The sequence below is a fragment of the Numenius arquata genome, chromosome 12 (genome assembly GCF_964106895.1).
Source record: "Numenius arquata chromosome 12, bNumArq3.hap1.1, whole genome shotgun sequence".
NCBI classification, from domain to species: Eukaryota; Metazoa; Chordata; class Aves; order Charadriiformes; family Scolopacidae; genus Numenius; species Numenius arquata.
The window spans coordinates 43,324,645-43,344,412 of NC_133587.1; the positions used below are offsets into that span (position 1 = coordinate 43,324,645).

The window sequence follows — 19,768 nt, forward strand, 5'->3', positions numbered from 1 at the left end:
CATTACCACATTATTAGGGTCAGCCTCTACAATTTACTGCATTAACCAGTATCACTAGCAAGACATGCTTTGACCCAACCCTGAAAGCAAGCCAATGTGTCCCAACTGCCCCTTGAATCCACCCTCAATACTCAGTTCCCCTCTGGAAACAAGGGAGGAAGGAACCAGAGAGGGTGGCACACCCCAGGAGGTCACCAGCCCAGAGTCTGTGGTCCGAGGCCTCAGCATGGGATGGAGCACCCCATGTCCACAGCCATTCTGTGGTATCTATACCTCCACCATTGCATCCACTGGATCCAGTCCTACACAGAGACAGCAGGGCCATCCTTGCATGTTCTTGCTTAGGAAAAGGGTAAAAAAGGCTCCTTACTTGCCATGTGGCTTTCCCCAGTGCCACTCGCCTTCGTAGGATGCGCTCTTGAACTTGCCCTCCAGCCTGAAGACGTAGGTGAAGAAGCGGCAGGATGGGGGCTCGGTGCCTTCACCAGTCTTGCCCCACAACGGGAAATCTCGCTTCCCGTTCAGTGCCTGGCGGACAGCCTGGTTCAGCTTCCACTGCCAAACAGCCTGGGGGCAGAGAATCACAGAATGGTAGGAGTTGGAAGGGACCTTTGGAGATCATCTCGTCCAACCCCCCTGCCAAAGCAGGGTCACCTAGAGCAGGTTGGACAGGAATGCATCCAGGTGGGTTTTGAATATCTCCGGAGAAGGAGACTCCACAACCTCTGGGCAGCCTGTTCCAGTGCTCCGTCATCCTCAGAGTGAAGAAGGGGAAGAGAAGTGCCAAACTAACAAGTGGAAAAAGCAAAATAGCTCCCAAGAAGAGATACTTCAGGAGAAGCAGCAAGAAGGTGTTGGGTTCCCATCAATTCTGTGCCATTCAGCTGGCTGGGCTGGGAAGTTATGGCCCATCTACAGCGTCAACAGGAGGTGTTATCTGGGGTCCTGCAAGTTGGATACTGCTCCAATCCACAACACTTCCATGTCATTTAAACCTGACTCTCACCACCACTATGGCACGGGACCATGCTGGTGGGACTGTACTCTCCCAAGCTCTGCAGCAGATGCTACTGCCCAGGGCAGACCACTTCCAGCATCTGGATATTTTTCATCTGCCATCAACTCTCTAAGCCACCTCTGGCCATCTAATACAGTATTGGCTCCACAGAGGGGCAGATTAAAAACCAACAAACCCCACACTGCTTATTATTCTGCTTTAAATAATAAAAAAACCAGCAAAAATCACAGAGGAAAAGCCTCAGCTGAATATAAGCAGGAGTCTGCCTTCTGCACAGGAAGCTAAAATCCTGATGCTTAATGGGATTTCAGCTTCCACTCAGTACTCAATGTTTTGCCCCCATTAGAAAGCACCATCCCCTCTATGCCATTCCCCCATTTCAAAACTCAAACCCCCATTTCAGGTGGAACAGAAACACCCTGCCCACTGCTAACCTTCATCTGTGGGTCTTTGGCAGAGAGAAAGAACGTTTCTTCTGGGGTTATAATGCGGAGGACATATCTGTGAAGTAAAAGACATTAGGGAGACTATGAAAAAAATCACATTTCTCAGTCAAACTCCAGTTCCTGCTCTTCCCATTCCTCTTCAGAAGCTAATAGTCCTTTTGCAGTCAGGTTTTCCTTCTGAAGAGGCACTCAAATAGTCAACTCATCTTTATTCTCCAGGTCTGCAGCGAAAACTGTGATATTTATTGATTGATTTCAAGATGCCAGAAAAAGCAAGCAATACAAGTCCAAGCTTCCATGGTCCCACCTGAGAGATGCTGCAATTACCCGTAGCCCACAACCAATCCCACTGGGTGGAAAGGAGATGGGACAAAGTTTTGAATCATTTTCTCAGTTTCACAATCAATTTGAATACTTTTTTTTTTTTTAACTTCCAAGTGGAAACTTTTCACTTACAGTCCTGGAGCTGACTTCTCTCTGCAGTTTTCATCTACCCACACAAGCTTCAGATCAAAACTCTGAAAGCTGTTTCCCTGGAACAAAAGGAAAAAGATGTTCTGGTTATTGATGTAAACTTCTGTCCCCCACTCTATCAATCCACTGAACAGCAAAGCAAGACTTGCAGCACTGTAATTTCCCTCTTTTGTGGTCCACACATCTATCCTACGCTACAATGATAGACCTTGGGACTTAAGAAACGTAGGAGAAGGAAGAAAATTCCTAGTTTATCACTTCGTGGTAGTCTGTAATGCCATGGCTACAACTAACAGTAACCGACCTTCTTAGATGGCATTTATCCCCACAAGAGTTTGTTTCCTATTGCATGGCAACACTCCCAAACCATCCCTGGCATGTAGCTCTACCTAGTTTCTCTCATGGTCTACCTAGGATACAGACTTCAGATGACACAGCCACATAGGAGTCACTACTTTAATCAATAGCACACCAAACAGAAGTTCAAAATGGTTGAAATATTAGGTAAAGACTGCATTTAATATTACATCTTCCTTCCCTGTCTAAAGTCCAGGTGCATACTCTACAGAGCTGCTGTCTGTAAGGATGTAGTTGGCCAGGGTTAGGAAATAGTACTATGGATCTCACCATGAGTTAATCACTGATGTATCTACCAGATTTGGGGGAACAGGGGAGGGAGGGAGGTTCAGATTCCTTCATGGGCAGTCCCCTGCTAGCAGGCCAAGGTAACCATTTCAATCCCAGTTCAGTTACATTTCCCAAAGCCTCACTAACAGTCATAACAGCAGATGAGACATTGTGGGTGGGAACCGTTGACTGAACAGAGACGTCTACAACGTGGATATCTCTGCATGAGCTGGTTACCCCGTGCTCTTGTCCTAGTCAATGAAGTTCAGGACATGATTCAACTCACACTAATTTTGGCATCTAAAAACAGGTCAGATGAACCACACCCAGACAGTGCATGTTTCTCTCCTCTGACTCTAAAGGGAGCCTGGGGGCACTTGCTCCCAAGCAAGATCGCCAGTGATGAGAAATCTGCAAGGTAAAGCTGGATGAGATAATAACCACCCGATGATAACCACCACCCGATGTCCTCGGGCCTAGACCCTGTAAGCTGTGTAGGACTGCCCAGCTTTATCATAAAGGCTCATGTTTGGAAGAGCCCGTAAGATCTATCGGCTCACAAGGCAGTCGTGTTTGGACACCTGAGGGGCTGGCACATGACTAAAGAGGTGCACATGAAGAAAGCCGTGCTAGATTACAGGTGCTGTCAGTCAGAGCAAGCCAAGCTGGACTTAGTTAACATGCTGCAGAACAGCTTTGAACACATATTATTCATCTAGCTATCCATGGCTGTAGACACTCCCTGTCTGCCCCACACCCAGGCCCTAAATGCCTGAAATTATCCCCAAGAACACCTGCAACTTCTGGTCCCATGTCAGTAACAGAGTCAACCATGAAAGATCATATTTAGTCCTATGCATGAGTGCTTCCAGTATAATATGTTTGATCCATCAGGCCCCTTTTGAATAAACAAGGACAGAAATCAACAGATGTATATGCAGTCATGGGCTTGGGTTATTAGAAGGGTGCCTGTGGTTATTGCACAGTACGCATTTACTGGGGAAAAAGTTAAGTGGATGCTCCTCTATTCCTTCTTCATCAGGCTTTCTTTTATTCTCCTGTGCAAACCACTGGTGCATGGATCTGAGACAAGGTTTTGCCAACAGCCAAGCTCTGCTGCATTTTCAATATCAAAGGAACCTGAATTTTACTGTCATTTATCTGTGCTACCCTTCCAATCCCTCTGAAAGATTGAAGACTCACCTGAATTAGCACAAGGACATCATCAAAGAGCAAGATCCGGTCTGATCGATTTGTGCTGGCAGAGATGGGAAGATTTTTGCTATCTTCCAGCAGCCTCCTTTCAGGTACACAGAGCATGTCCTGCAGAGGGAACCACAGAAGTCAAGATGGTGGACCAAAAGCATCAGGAAACATCAGGATTTGGGAGAGGACATACAACTCAAGACAACAGTTCCAGAGACTGTCTGACTTTTTGTACAAGCTAACAGGGACAGCAGAACTGGACACAGGGCTCAATTTCTAAAGCACCCAGTGTCCATATGGTTTCTCCAAGGCTTCCACACTGCCCTGCTCTGTTGGCTTCCAAACTAAGCCTCAAATGATTGCTCTGTATTAAATTTCCTCCATGTGTAAGCAGAAATGTAAGGTCTCCAAAAGAACTGCCTATCAAGCCACTTTCTACATCCATGACTCACAGTGAATTTGTAGCCCAAGGATTTCCATAAGGACTTGGTAAAACAAGTTTCATCCAGGACTTGGCCAATGAAAGAATCCAGCTTCACATATTCCTTGATGGCACTGGTAACCACATCCTTTTCAGGGCCCTGATAAAAGAAGGCAGATCTTGAGCAACGCTTCAGGTACAGCTCAGCATGACATCTACTCTTTGGGCTACAGCTGCAGGAAAACCTCAGCAGTTCTGAATCCAAATGAGAGTTAACCCTCCAACCTCCTTTGCAAGGAAAGCCTCCCATATCTAGTAGTATCTCTGCCACCAGCAGATGTATGCAACCTTAAGCCAGTTACTTGACCCTTTGCAGCTCCTCTGTATGATGAGTATATGAGGAAAGGGCTGGAGCACCTCTCCTATGAAGACAGGCTGAGACAGTTGGGGTTGTTCAGCCTGGAGAAGATAAGACTCCGGCGAGACCTTATAGCAGCCTCCCAGTACCTAAAGGGGGCCTACAGGAGAGCTTGGGAGGGACTTTTTACAAGGATGCATAGTGATAGGTTGAGGGGTAATGACTTCAAACTGAAAGAAGGGAGATTTAGTTAGATCTTAGGAAAAAAAAATCACTCTGAGGCTGGTGAGACACTGGAACAGGTTGCCCAGAGAAGCTGTAGATGCCCCATCCCTGGAGGTGTTCAAGGCAAGGCTGGATTGGGCTTTGAGCAACCTGGTCTGGTGGGAGGTGTCCCTGCTCGTGGCTGGGGGTTGGAACTAAGTGATCTGTCATGTCCCTTCCAACCTCAACCATTGTATGATACTACCAGTAGCTCATACTGCACTGGAGTGGCCACTGTTTGTTGCCTTGAGACTTTCAGATTGGCTGTACTCCACTGCTGCTGGTTACTACCACCCCAGCTCTCCACTGGAAATCATTTTCCTTCCAGCCTGCTTTGGATTCACTGTCACCGCCACAAAGCCCCACAAGCCCTGCATAAGGTGTTAGCACAAGCCAGTAAAGTAATGTCACATAAAGCTTCCTACCTCCTTGAGAACCTCGTTCAGCTTGGTAAGGAGCAGTATATATTGCTCTATATGATCTCGGATAGGTTTGTGAAGAACAGTGTATAAAGCCAGTGACATGGAGGTCTCGGAGGTGAAGTCTGTGAGGAATTGTTTCAGCACTGTCTTATGGTGCTTCCAGGCTTCACTGCAAGATGGCCAATTAAGACAAAGGTTCATTAATTACTCTTTTCTGCAAATTGCCACTCCTCTGCCTTCCAAACTTTATATGCTACCTCACTCCCAGAGACTTGAAAGAGCAGGAGATGACATAGTGCAAATAAATTTGCACACCAAACAGACAGAAATAAGGCAATGAGACGAACAAGAGCTCCATCCCTCCTGCCTCTGGCCCAGAGGTCTTTGCAAACAGGAGCCACACCCACAGATACATGGAATATAACATGTATTTCATGATGGTTTGCACACCAAAAGGGTAACTCAAAGTGGCTGTGAATCTGCTCATGTCTAGTGCTCATGCTTTAATTTGTTATTTCCTTGAGACATCTGAGACAAGCAGTGGAAATTCCCTGCCAGATTCCCACATCATCCTTTCTCAGGTCCCCCTAACTTCCAAATTTACAGGCTTCCTCTCCCACAAAAGGAGTTGCGCATGGGAGATGGAGAGATATCTCTTGAGGAAACCTTCCAACAGCTGCTGCCCTGGTCTCAGAAGATGGCAGGAGCAGCCAGTATGGCCAGGCAGCTGGACCATGAAATGGAAATCACTGCGAGGTGCAGAGCTCAGTGCTGCTCACTCTGCTTCAGTATCTTAAACCCATACAGTATCATTGTGTTCCCATCAGCCCCTTCAAAGAAGCATTTTTCAGCCCACTCACCTTTTGCTCTTCGTGGCATGTTCGAAGCCGTGGACCACAACGTAGTTCGCAAAAGTGACGAAATATCTGTTGGCAAGAAAAAAAAAACCCAAACACACACAAGCATGAGCCGAGTTAGAGACACACATTAGCCATGAGGTTTAAGCGATAGAAGGAAGAAGCTCATTTGAAAACGTCACGTCAGGTCCACCTTTCCATGGGAGGCAGAGAGAGATGTAGCTACTGGACTTTTCACCTTGGCTCACTCCCCTTTTGTTCCTTTTGCCAGCTCCTCAGTTGAACTGCCCTGTTGACTTCTGCACCAGTATCGCTACAGGAAGTTTAAATCATCCTCGCGTTTAGCATAAGCAGAAGCAAACTTGCACAACTGTCCTGGAAAGCAAATCTACAGAGGCTAAGCTTTGGAGTTCAGCTTTGGATGTCTGAATTTCTTCTGGTTAAAGTAAAACTTTCTATTACTGATTGTAAATTGAAGGCAAGGTGTCCCAGCGTCAATGCATCTCATCTCTCACTAGAGGGAGATCGAGCCATATTTTGTCAACAAATACCATGCTTTCTTCCAGTAGTGCTTTCAGATAAGTCCTGTAGAATGTCCAGACTAATTGTCATTTATTACATCTTTCAGGGACATGTGTTTACTGCTGATTTTCAGGGTCTAGAAGAGAGGCCTTGCTTCCTCCTATAACGCTCCAATAAGCATGAGACGTTGTAGGATCGGGACGGCACAGAGTGAGTCAGCAGAGGTGGGTAGGAACCAGCTTTTCTTTCTTTGCGTGACACCCAATGAAAACAGGCTTTAATTTCAAAATGAGGGGAAATTAGATCTTACGATAAACTTCCCCTGTGTGTCATCTGAAACCTCGGCGTAAGTTTTCATCCTTTATACACCTTTTTTAGGCAAACCCATTTTAATTCACTGAATCAGCTCCCAAATGAACACCACACACCCTCTAAACTCCATTCACATAAAGGCAAAGTCTGTTGCGCATCGCTTTCTAAAATGTTGCTGGCCAAGTGAAGACAAACCAAAAGGAGCAGTCCTTCCCTTCCTCCTCCCTCCGCACGCCTTAAAACCACAAAACCCAAGACTAGAGGAACAGCAATGCCCAGGAGCCAGTGAGCCAATCTCCCGTTCCTGTGTGGGTGCCAAACTGCACAGACGGCACAAGCCCATCTGGCAAGGGCCTGGCCGCATTTGTGGCCAACGTGATGAATGAAGGACTCGACACCGGCTGATCTTGATGTCATCTCGGATGTCCATAAACCATTTTTCATGCTAGGACATCAACATACAGGTTACACACGCTAGAGTGATTTTGGTAAACATTTTATTTTGTGTTGTGGACAGATGGGGAGCAGACATAATTAATTATAGAAACAGCAATGGGGCATTATGTTTTTCACGTCACGCTACATCCATCACTTGCTATCATATCCCTTGCCAAGAGCATAAAAATGTGGCACAAACACGTAATATGTACCGTGTCTGGTAACATCTTCCTCTCCTCATCCCTATGAGGCCTGTAAACCTGTCTGTGCATGCGTTTCTGTTCCTGATGACAGCCCAAGCTTTGCTCTCATGAATTCCCCAGGCACAAATACTCCCCCTGTCCTCTTCCCATTTTTAAGATGCGTAAAAAAACCCTACACTTGCAAGGAAGAAATTCTGCCTCTTACAAGCATACTCACAGCTATATATATATATATATATATATAAAGCTATTTATTATCCTGTTTATATTCTGTAGCACTTGTTCTGAGCTTTGAATGCAATCACTTCTCTGACCTAATAACCAAACACTAGTGGACAGGACTGAACAAATTACATGTACACATTAATTGCACCAATCTACCAGTTAGTTGATAGATTTGGTCCCTTACACTACTCCAAAATGCTTCTGTACTTACTGGATGTAGAGGCTTAGAAACAGGTCTCCTTTCCAGACAGTGTAAATGTCCTGGATGCAGAATGACTCAGAGGTGCTGCATTTTTGTTTCAGTATCCGGTAATTTTCTTCCGTGAGGTTCCAGAGAGCTTGGAAACGATCATTCAGGAGCAGGAAGAGCTTAAAGTTCTCCTTTCCTTTCTGGTCACTAGGCTCTTTGAGGAAAAGATGAGGGGAGGGGGGAAAGGCTATCAGAAAGCCTTGACTCCAAGAAAGCTTGTGGAAAACATCGCCAATATTTAATATTCAGCCCAATTTTTGCATGTGAAGCACATATATTCTTACAGAAAAACAATGTCGAAGAGGAAGGAGATGACGATTTAGGGTTGGGTCCCTGTGAGTAACTGCACGGACTATCCATGCTAAGGATTTGTTCTTCTCATTCTTGTGGGGCCTGGGGTCAGGGCTGCCTGCGAGGCTCAGCCCCAGCTCAGACACAAGCACTGGAGGGAAATATCCTGTCCCTGGCCCAAAGGGCTGTTCCTGGTCTCCTTGGAGGCTAGACCAAAAAAGGTGGTGACAGGAGAAGGAACCACCTTACGGGTCTAATCCAGTCGCTCCACTTTTGGCCAGACAGGCTTGTGAATATTTATATGGATTTGTTATTTCAGTGGAGCTTCTCTGATTTAATGCCAGCTCAGAACCTGCACCCACAAGTTTTACCTTCAAAGATGGGCATGACCATGGAAGCTGAGAGGCAGAATGGGCACTGCTTAGGGGTCATGTATGTATGAGATGCATTTTGGTTTCCACACATCATGCTGGAAAAAAGCCTCAGAGCAGATGTACAGGCTGAAATTGGTTAGAATTTAGAATTTGGATTAACCTCTTTAAAAAAAAAATAAATACAAAAAACCAGGAACCACAGTCCTAGGCTTGAATGAAAGTTCATAGGCATCCTTAAGAGCTCACTATCTTAAGTGAAATGACTCTACATACCATTTACTCCAGCAAACCAGCCTCCAGCAAGTCCTCAGCCATGAAGTTGCAATTATAATCCCCTTCCTAGGTGTGCCAATGACTCAAGGCTAGAACTAGAGACAAAAAAAAAGTCTTTGACTTACCTGCCTGGAGCAGAGGTTTGAGGATGAGGGCATCTATCCGTGCCAGGCATGCTGAGAAGGTTTCTTCTGCTTGGAGCAGCGATACAGTTGCTTCAGCTGTGCACATGTCCTGGAGACAACAGAGAATACACATGTAAATGCCCTTGCCAGAGTATCCATCTACCAAGGCTTCAGTGGTCCCTGAAAAAAATCAGCCTTTCCTGCTCTTGACAGCACACGCAGGCGTAATCGCAGTCCCCAAAAAGCATTTGAAAATGTTAGAGGAAGAAATGAAAACCCGATAAGGTCAATGTGAGCTGGTATCTCAGAAGACCACCGAGGCTACAGCCCATTTTCCTGATGCCCCAATTGAAGATCTTCTCAGGTGGGCCATGATACCTCTTCCATGACTGGAAAGGCCCTAAACTTCTTGATATGTGTTAATCCTGTTTAGTGCCAGATTTGTTCTCCCAGAAGAAAATCCCAGAAGTACAAGGCAGCAAAGGATGAGGCAGAGCATCTCTTCCAGTATCTCTCACCAGTTTTCTTCCCAAGTGCTTCAGTCTACACCTTTTGGCATTAAAAGCTATTGTCCGGAGCTGCAGAGCCATGCCAGCCATGCCCAAACATCAACTCTCCAGAGGAACAGAGGTCTGGTGTTACGCCTTCCCGAGTAGAACACTGCACTGCTGGTTATATGTCACAACTGCTGCGTCAACAAGGAAAGCTTGCCTAAAGTGGAAGTGGGCAGCACTTAAAAAAAAAAAAAAAAAAAGAGGCAGCAAACCCATGTGAGCAAACTTCAGTAGCTTCCTCCTCCCAGCCTTACCTCTTGAAAGAAATGTATCAGCGGAAGCGAATACAGCCAGCTAATAGCATGTCAGACAGCCTGGAAAAAGGACAGATGGTGAAGGTACTATGGGCAGAATCAGCTGATATTACTAATGGTGATAAAAATACAAAACTATGAGGTTCTTTTAACTTTGTGAACCAAAACAGCAAAGTCAAGGGACTGAATATGGTCTGTTCACATTTAACTGGCTGTAGTGCATGCTCAAAAGCTACGTTCACAACAATAGGCAAATGAGGATATGGCATTATGCTGCAAAGATTTACATTGCTAAATTGGTGGTATAGATTTTGGCACAGTTTTGGTGTGTCAACTAGTGCCTCTCCCAGACAATTCTCGGGCATGGCCCAGGGACCATTTAAAATGGGTAGTTTGCACACAGTCGTGCTATTTTGGGAGGTAAGAAGAAATTAGCTATGTATAAGTTATGCAGTAACCACTTGGCTATGAGGCTAGACCGAATTTATTTACTAATTGAGACATAACTAGAGTCTTTGCACTGTTTCCAGGGAGACCTGAGCTCAGGTTATCTGCTGGTGGCATCCTCTAAGACATCTTGAACCTCTCCTCTGATTGCTATAAACAATATATGAGATTCATTCTCCTTGTGTTGAGATGTCAGGAAGTTTGACATAGAGGCCTAACCCTACTTTATACTTCATAGGAAGAAACATCTCAAGCATCTCATCATGGACTGTAAAAAGGTCACCTGGGTCGGTTGGCTAAATTAGGTGGGAATATCTCATTTTTAAGCTTCACACGTCAGTGAATTCTTTGCTATATAAGAGCTTGAGCTCCCTAAAGTCACCAAACTCTGCTCAGAAACTCCTTTTCAAGGTCATCCTGGAGCTTGGGCTGAAATGGTGTCACAGGACAAGGGACACTTTGCAGTTTGAACAGTTAGCTGGCCTGCTTTTAAGTGGTTGTTCAGATCCAGACACAACTGACTGCACAGATGAATGACAATGTTTTCTCCTTAGTAACCACCACCTTTTAAATTTCATTTGTCTGAAAAATGGGAAGCATTAAAAAATTCCATAATCTCATTAGTTTGCAAGTTTTCATACATCAAGATCTGCCTGACTATAAGGTTATTTTTGCAGGAACACCGGCGATTTGTCCCAGAGGAAAGCTCTAGGCATGCAAACAGGTCAAAAAGCTGGAAGCCAAACTCCTCCTGGCCCCTCCCAGTAAAGGCAACTGAGCCAGGAAAAAAAGCAAAACAAAACAGCAACCAGCCAGCTCTCACCCCAGAATACCAAGAGGACAGGATGAATCTAAAAGTTTATTTTTTTGCCACCACTTAATCCCCTGTCTTGTAGACACAGAGATAAACTTGCTTCTCACAGGTCCTAGAGAGCACTCAGGCTTGTCAGAAATTTCTAAGCACAAGTAACTTGCTTAATCAGTGAATAAAGTCAGGTTGGATATGTGACAGCATTTCATTTTGAAATACTTCAACAGGACAGCATGTAGTGGGTGAGGTCGTATTAGGCTCACTGAGTAACAGTCTGCTGGGTTTTACTTATATTTTTTAAGCCTGACTATTTTGTCTTATTTTCGGAGAAGGGAAGGCAATTCCATCATTTCAGAGCGCTCTGCTGAGAGAGGGACTCGTTCTCCCCCTGGTCCTTATTTAATTCTGCAAGAAAGCATTTTATCCAGGGCAAAACAAAAAGAATGGGTGCTAGATGCCAAACTCCGAAAGTCTTCGCCAAACTCTTCTCTTATCAAAACAAGCAGAGAAGCCACCCATTCGTTACATACAGATGGCTTAATATAAACTGAATGACTCAAACCAGGGGTGCAGATACCCACAGCTTTGCTCCACAGCACCATGATAGTCCACAAGCAGAGGCAGGAGGCTGAGGAGCCTCCTCAGGGCTGAAGAACACATGCACACAGCACAGGAACATCACTGTCCCAGCCCAAGTGTTATTTGGCTACTTCTGTAATGGTCATTTAGAAAAAGAACTACGTATGTCCAAGGTGGACCTACTGATCCGGGTGCAGCATTGCTCCTTCCAACCGTCAGCTGGTCCCACACCCTGACTCCCGCCCATCTGCAATCCTGGTTCATTGAAGGTCTATTACCCACAAAGACCTGAGCTCAGACTTTACAGGGATGACCCCAAAGCATTCCCATGGGCAGTAGACGGGTTGAGAAACCCCTACAGTAGCAACACTGTACAGACACCCAAGTTAACTCTGAAAAAAAAAAACAGAAGCATTTGGATACTCATTTCCATTATAACCTGAGAGAGATTTAACACAGTGGTTTGTTTTGAGTTTGATCATGTTGGTTGTTTTTTCTTCTTTTTAGCAATCATGTTCTAATCCTTCCTGGGAAAATTTGTGAGCTACTTCCAGCCTGAATGCGACAGTCAGGGATCATTTGCTGAATGGGCGAGCAGCACCAGTCAGCTTTCAAAACAGCCCTTCCGGCACCACAAAAAGACCGAAGTTGCCACATCACATCACATCACCCAATAAGGTAAGCGTGAGTTTCAGCCACCCCCTTCCAGGCTTTCCCCATCAGTTCTGCGAGAACGGATGCACCTCCCCTCTGAAGACAGGCTGAGAGAGCTGGGGTTGTTCAGCCTGGAGAAGAGAAGGCTCCGGGGAGACCTCATAGCAGCCTTCCAATATCTGAAGGGAGCCTACAGGAGAGCCGGAGAGGGACTCTTTATCAGGAAATGTAGTGACAGGACAAGGGGTAATGGTTTTAAATTGGAAGAGGGGAGATTTAGATTAGATATTAGGAAGAAATTCTTTCCTGTGAGGGTGGTGAGACACTGGAACAGGTTGCTCAGGGAAGCTGTGGATGCCCCATCCCTGGAAGTGTTTAAGGCTGGGCTGGATGGGGCTTTGAGCAACCTGCTCTAGTGGAAGTGTCCCTGCCCGTGGCAGGGGGGCTGGAACTAGATGATCTTTAAGGTCCCTTCCAACTCTAACCATTCTATGATTCTATAACAGCATTTGCACACTTATTCTAGCCCAGTCGGGCAAAGAAGATTTGAAGTTTGTAACTTTGTGAACAAAACCAACGCTGGCTCAGCCACAGAGGACAAAGGAAACAATGGGGATTGCCCAAGGGCACACAGAGGTCACATGTTGTACGTCCACACACTTGTGAAAAACTGAATGTGAACTGCAGTGCCGCTGGGTGATGGGAGCACAGAGCAGAAACCCCAGGGCTGTCACATGCTGTCTTCTCCCTGGCTTGGACACAGCTTTCACGCGACTCAGTGGTTTTGATATCCTGTGTTTGCTCTGTGAAGAGCAAGGCAAGCTTGAGCAGAACCACTCTGAAGCCTGTCCACAAGGTTTTAGTTGGCTCTACATGGATGGCTCTGCTTCTAGGGAGTCAAGAACTTTGAAGATGGTGCATTCCTGATGGCCAGAATTGGAGGTACACCTCCAAGGAAGGGTCCACTAGCTGCCCATAGCATGACAGCACCTGGTTTTATGTACAAAATCAGAAATTCTCAGGCCCTTGACTTCCACTGGCAAAACAAAACAGCCACCAGCCTGCTTCAGGCTCCCATGAGGAATGATGAGATGTCCCTTGGCGAACATTTTCCACAGTATGAGACTCATCTGTTTATTCTCCTAAAATGAAGGTACGAGAAAGCCATACAGCACAGGTCTGTAATTAGAGAAGGGACACATAATTGTGTTCATGTAGAAACAGAAAAAAGACCTCGAGAAATAGCTTCTCTAGGAGTCATTGGAGCTCTGTGGCTCATCACGATCTTGGCCTGTCCTCTGAGTGTGACAGGGTGGGCCAAAAAAAGGGTGATGAAGCAGCTAATACCAACCTAAGCGGCTACTGAGCATCCTGGGTCAGCTGGAGGAGCATTCATCCTTAATAGGGTCTGTCCAAAGCTGCTAAATACACATTTCAGCAAGAAAATATGTGTCTCAAGAAGCCACAACAGGCTGTTGTACCCATTTTCAGGCAATTGCCAGAAAGGTGGGTGGAAGAGATAGGAAACCAAGCAAAGAGACATGTTGGTGAAGTGCTGAACCTCATTGTCAGCTTTGCATAAAACCCCTTTCTTTGGTGGCTTTGGAGTCTGTAGCTCTGAGGCAGCTCTTCCACCAGGAAAATGTCTGGAAAGCCCCACAGATTTCAGATGTGACACAAAGTTCCTCATGGAAACACACATCTAGTCAACCTTATCAGCTCCTGTACATTAAGGAACAAACTAGACATCCACAGAAGGACTATTCATTTTCCGTCTTCTTCTTGTGAATCCCCCTCTGTGCCAAAGTTAAGAACATCAGTCAACAACAACACCTCTCAGATGGGAGAAACCAGGGGTGAACAATTCCAGATTTAGGAATTGCTTAGGGCATTGTAACACTAAATCACCTGGGATGTAAACGCCACCACTGTGTTTGCTGTTGCCCCTCCCCTCCTTAAACTCTTCTCTTTCCCTGCATCAGCCATACCTAAAGGTCATTGCACCTTTGCAACCCTTTCAATCTCATCCATCCTTGCAGCTCATGATCTTTTTTATTATCAACTGCCTCAGAAATGAGGCCAATCCATCACTCTGTCACGTACAGTCCTCAGGCCAAGTTTTCCCTTCCCTGCCCTTTGAGAGGCAGTTAAATTATTGCTGCCACGCAGCTGAAGAGGTACCTTCCTGCTACAGCCCATGTCAAGCGAGTACATCGTCTTTGCAGAGACAGGGATAAAGCTGCTTTATTTCAAGCTGTGGTTCAGAAGTAAATAAAAGTGTTCCAAATTGAAGCCAAGACGTAATAAAGATACTTCTCTGTCAGAGTAAACCTGAAACTCTTCCTCAGATATTGCTTTTCACTCTCTGGGCCGCTTTCTCTCATGCTGGTAACGGTTCTGCTTCTAACTGAAACATCTAAAACTGTCTAAGAACGCAACATAGAGCACTTACACTTGGAGTAGTAAAAGACCCTCCGTGTTGCAGCAGGATGAAGCCTAAAACATTTGAAATTTAAAACTCTCTTCTTGCCAGACAGTCTTCTAGACGCCCAGAAGGACACACAAGTCCTCCCTTGCTGTCAACCACTCACTCGCCCTTCTCAGGAGCGTTATGTCTCTCCCCAAGCAGTGTATAGCTCTAAAGCACCCACATTACAGGGCAAAATAATATACAGCAAATACAGGGCAAAATAATATACAAAACCTGCCGGTGGGGAGTTTCTCCCTCAGAAATTAGCAAATAAACATATTAAAAGTTTTTTCGTTAGACTGAGTCAATACAGGCCGGAACTTTATGTCACATCACAGTGAATGACGTAACAGACAAATCTTGGGACCTTAAACCAGAAGGAACCCAGACCTAACTGTCAGTTTCCTCCCTTTAGTCAGCTCAACGTCTTTATAATTGTGATTAATATGACCAAAAATAGGGGGTTTTGGGGGAAAAAAAAAAAAAAAAAGGATTTGCATTAAGAGTTGGTCTTAAGGGGTGGAGGGGGGAGAGGAAAGATTTGTTTGAGCTTGGACCATGGACTCTACCCTTCTCTGCCAGATTACTTTTTAACCTGAATCTGTTCCCCAGCAGAGTTCGATGTACCATCAACATAAACATGCCCCCGAGTAGGGTGGGATTTCCTCATTCCATTAGTAGTGCCACCTCAGAGTCCATAAACTCCAGAGGTCCTTAGGCCATGGGGGCAAACTCTGATGGCCAGAGATGTTGCCCCTCTTTCTGTCCCAACCTTTGCTGCTTTTCTCTAGGAACCAAGTATCCTCGTGCATCCTAATTGTGTTTCCAAAATGACATTCCCCCCTCACGCCTCACACTCCAGCTGAGTCTGCATTCAGGCTGGCACAAAGACCGTTCTGTCATGTGGAAAAACAATTCCAGGCTTTGTTTAACCAACACCAACGTGCTGGCGCAAATTCTCCCATTCAGACTCTGCTCTTGTCAAGCCTCAGATCATCACGACTCGGGATGAATTAACATTCAACTTACCGGAGCCACCTCATAAACAGGCAGAAACACACGATGTGGGAGTTACGAAGTAATTGGGAATAAACAGGGCAGAAAGAAAATAAAACCCTGAATCCCAAGACAGCCCTTAGCAGCATAAAAAGGAGAAAGAGAACAACAGAGGTAGCAGTGACTTGGATTAGGCTCCAGCATGGGATACAGGGAGAGTGCTGATGTCAGCCACGTGAAGGAACTAGGCAAGATCTTGTTCAATGCTATCTTTACCAGGAGAAATTGTGGAGCAGGACAGCAATGAAAGTAGGCAGACACAGTACACCACATAGTTTAAAAACACGAGAAAACAAACAAACCCCTCAGAACTCTCACCCTGAACACAAGATTTTTGGTCAGTCCAGGTTTATACACAGATGAGGCCACACAGCAAACATTTGGGGCACAGCACAACCACCTCTATTCTCAAGCAGTGGGGCCAGGTCATGATGAAGAGCAAGATGTTTGACCCCACTATGCCTAATTAAACCACAGAACTCACTGTCACAAGAGTCTGTCATTGCTATGAGCATACTTTACATGCATTCAAAAGCAGCTGGATAAGTCCATGCAGGAAAAATCAATTAAAAGCTTATAAAAACAAAAGCATCAGGTCCAGCTCAGGAAGTCCCTCAGGAGACAACAAGGACACGTGGAGGAAGTATCACTACAACCCTTTCCAGTTTTCGTGGTGTTCTTCTCCAGGCATGTTCTTCTACATTATGAGAGGTGAGATGTCCTGGCTTGGTACAGCCGATTGTATGAATCAGTCATAAAATTATTTGTGGTCACTTCCACTGCAGGACCTCCAACACTGCAAGAAGAAACAGCAGAAGGCTGCCAAAATATCAACAAATTTAGGATAGCAGTGTGTGGCAAGGAGCTTACGAAGGGTCAAACGAGCGTTCAGTACTCTCTTCAGAAAACACTGAGGCTGTGTAATTGATTTTTTCAGCCCAAGGAGAACCACTTTTTTCCCCCCATACTTTTGTCTTCTTCCATCTTTAACACAGAAAAACACGAAACAATGTGGGGGGTTGCGGAGAGGGGAGTGTGTTTTTCTGGGTTTTTTTGTTTGGTTGGTTAGTTGTTTTTCTTTGCAAAAACAGGGAACACAAAAGCTTTACACAAACCTTATCTGACCCAGCTTTTTTTTGTTCTTCCCCAAACCCAAATTGAAAGTTCATGTCCCTTCCTTAAGAAGTTCACTCCTCAGCCTTATGAGGACAACCATAAACCTCCAGTTGACAGCAAAAGGACGAAACCCATCTGCCCTTTCTGGGTGTTTGAAGGCTGAACTACCCACCCCAGACTCGCTTCGTAGCTAAAGAGTCACGTGAATAGCTCATTTTTATCCAGCCTTAGTGACACGAGTGGACCTTTGGGCATACCCGGTCTCTCTCCACTAGCTACAGAATTAAACAGCTCAAATAAAACCCTTTACTTGTTGACAACCAAGGCTAGAGGAGATCACTGTCACCACCATTAAGGATGTCATTCAGCCTTTGCAAATAACAAGGCGAGTACAACAAAGCCTGCAGGTGAAATGATGTTTACTTTGTGGTTTAAACCCCCATGGCCTTGTAACTCCCATTATCGTTATCACTTACAAGCAGCTTATGCATTCAGAAGCATAACTATTTTGACCCAGCAACTCATATGCAACACAGAATTACTTAGGGTTACTGGATAAAGCTCCAAGCCAAACCCAAAACAACTACAGGTTGTCTGGAGGCAGCAAAGGACAGATCGCGAGAAGAGGGGACTCGATAATTCTCCATCGGAGTGGAGAGATGGGAAAGATGGAAGATAACAACTAGGGACAGTTGTGTCACAGTTCCAGTAGCAGCTTTGGGAGCTGGGGCTCCTCTCCCTTGGCCTCATGCTCCCAATATGCCTAACGTGCTTTTCCAAAGCAAATGGGATTTCAGCATGGCCTCAAAAAGCAAGAAAAATGACAGAGCGCTACACACCTCGGGTTTAGAATACATGTTACCATCTGCATCGAAGTAGTTTTGAGTCAGACCCTGAGAAACAGTCTGAATTACAGCCTGGAAACCAACCCAGAGGCACAAACAATCTCAGAGCAGTGTTCCTTGGGACAATGGGAGAGCTGGTAGCAGAACTGCTTCACAGATGAGATGGAGTTCAACGTACAGCAATGTCACCCCCCTGAACCATCCTCTCCACTCAGCACCTCCAGAACTTGAGTAGGACCAGAAAGGATTTTGCTTCCTTTGTGCTAAAAAGACAGAAAATCATCATAAAATGGTGACAACAGCCACCTTTGAGATGGCTGGCTCCGCCAGATATTCACAAGTGAGGCTCTGGCTCCATCCTTTAGCTGCCCTGCCTTTTGACAGCACTACTTGCCTTTCCTCCCAGCTCGCAGGTGTTTCCTTACACTAGAGGCAATGTCCAAAAGCTAACGACGTGTCACTACAAGTAGACATAGCGCTTAGAGAAATGGTTTAGTGACGTTTTTTGTCAGTGTTAGGTTGATGGTTGGACTCGATCTGAAAGGTCCCTTCCAACCCAGGCAATTCTATGATTCTACAAAAGGCCACTTACAAAACCTCCCAGATCTGCTCTACCCAGTGACCCATGCAAAGTCTAAGTACTTCACAGCCTCCCCAGTACCTGCCAGAAACAGGGCAGGGCTGAAATCCGTACAAAGGAACAGGAATGGAAGGGAAAACAGACTTTAATGGATTAGTTTAATCCCTACACTCAGCCTTTCTCCGCTTTCTGTTTGTGTCCCTTAAACTCATTCATGGCCAGGAACACGAACAACAATCCTGACTGAAGAACTGCCAAATTTTTCCTCCTCGAGTGCCCAAGGCCTTTACCAAAGGCTGAGTGTAGTAGGATGCTTCCAGTGTTTCATCAAACCCTTCAGGTGCTTTTGGAGGACAAATTACAAGCCACTGAAGGCAGGACAGATGTCCAAAGAGTCACCAGCACTTCCGAAGCTCTGATCATCATTCTGAGACGCCACAGATCACTGAGATGCTTTGAGTGCTGAAACCCAAGTCTTTTGATGATCTGAAGAGCTGGTCAGAAGCTCTGACAAAACTGTTGCACAAGAAAATTCCTGTTTGTTGAGCCCAAAGTGCTTTGCATGAGCCCTTTCCAATTCAACAGGAATGTAAACATTACCTGACCAGCTCAGGCCAGTGGTCCAGCTAGTCTGGCAGTAAGAATAAAAGCTATTATTTCGAGAATAAACACAAGCTTGGCCACTTTCTGAGGTTCATTCCTCTTGCATTCCCCCAACAACCAACTGTCGCATTAGGGAATTCGAAAGGTGCAACCCTACTCCTAGTATCTGCCTACAGACAGGTTGTCCCTGAGTTTATCTTATCACTCTTGAACTTACAGATATCGTTTGCCTCCAAAATGCACTACTAAATTGAAGGCAGGGTCTTGAAGGACAATTCTGCCTGGTTTCCTTGCAGATCCTCAGAAATCTGGGCTTGCAGCTCATTGGGAACTGAAGTCATTGCAGCAGCTGTAATGAAACTACCAGCAGCTACAAGGTCTAGGAAGCTTCCAGGCTATAGGAAATTTCCACAGACAAGAGAGACACAGCTTTGGTTCAGGTCCAAATTAAACTAAGCTAAAGTTTAAGAACAGTCCCTCCTGTGAACTGCAGCTCCTCCTCTTCTGGCTCTAAACACCTAGTTGTTTGTTACTGTTTTAAAAGTCTTAAGTGGGTTAGTGTTCCCCTATAATTGGGCCTATTGACCCAGACTTTTCACTTAACACCTAAGACACCTGCAAGCTCTTGACCACTTCCCTCCCTTGCAGAAACCCAGGCGAGCTTATCAGCCTCTCTCGCCCTGACTAATTAGT

At 45.5% G+C, this 19,768-nt stretch overlaps 1 protein-coding gene across 1 annotated transcript in view; it reads right to left on the reverse strand.

The window, feature by feature from the left end:
• The window catches only part of ALS2CL (ALS2 C-terminal like), a 29,467-nt gene extending 19,762 nt beyond the window's left edge, over positions 1-9,705 (reverse strand). Inside the window, exons 1-10 of the mRNA XM_074157145.1 lie at positions 9,625-9,705; positions 9,107-9,215; positions 8,005-8,197; positions 6,097-6,162; positions 5,240-5,405; positions 4,224-4,352; positions 3,769-3,888; positions 1,921-1,997; positions 1,453-1,519; positions 371-567 (exon numbers count right to left, since the gene is read on the reverse strand). Of these exons, the coding sequence (XP_074013246.1) occupies positions 371-567; positions 1,453-1,519; positions 1,921-1,997; positions 3,769-3,888; positions 4,224-4,352; positions 5,240-5,405; positions 6,097-6,162; positions 8,005-8,197; positions 9,107-9,215; positions 9,625-9,705 (1,205 nt within the window). The remainder of the gene's footprint in view (positions 1-370; positions 568-1,452; positions 1,520-1,920; positions 1,998-3,768; positions 3,889-4,223; positions 4,353-5,239; positions 5,406-6,096; positions 6,163-8,004; positions 8,198-9,106; positions 9,216-9,624) is intronic.
• Positions 9,706-19,768: the final 10,063 nt, after the last annotated feature.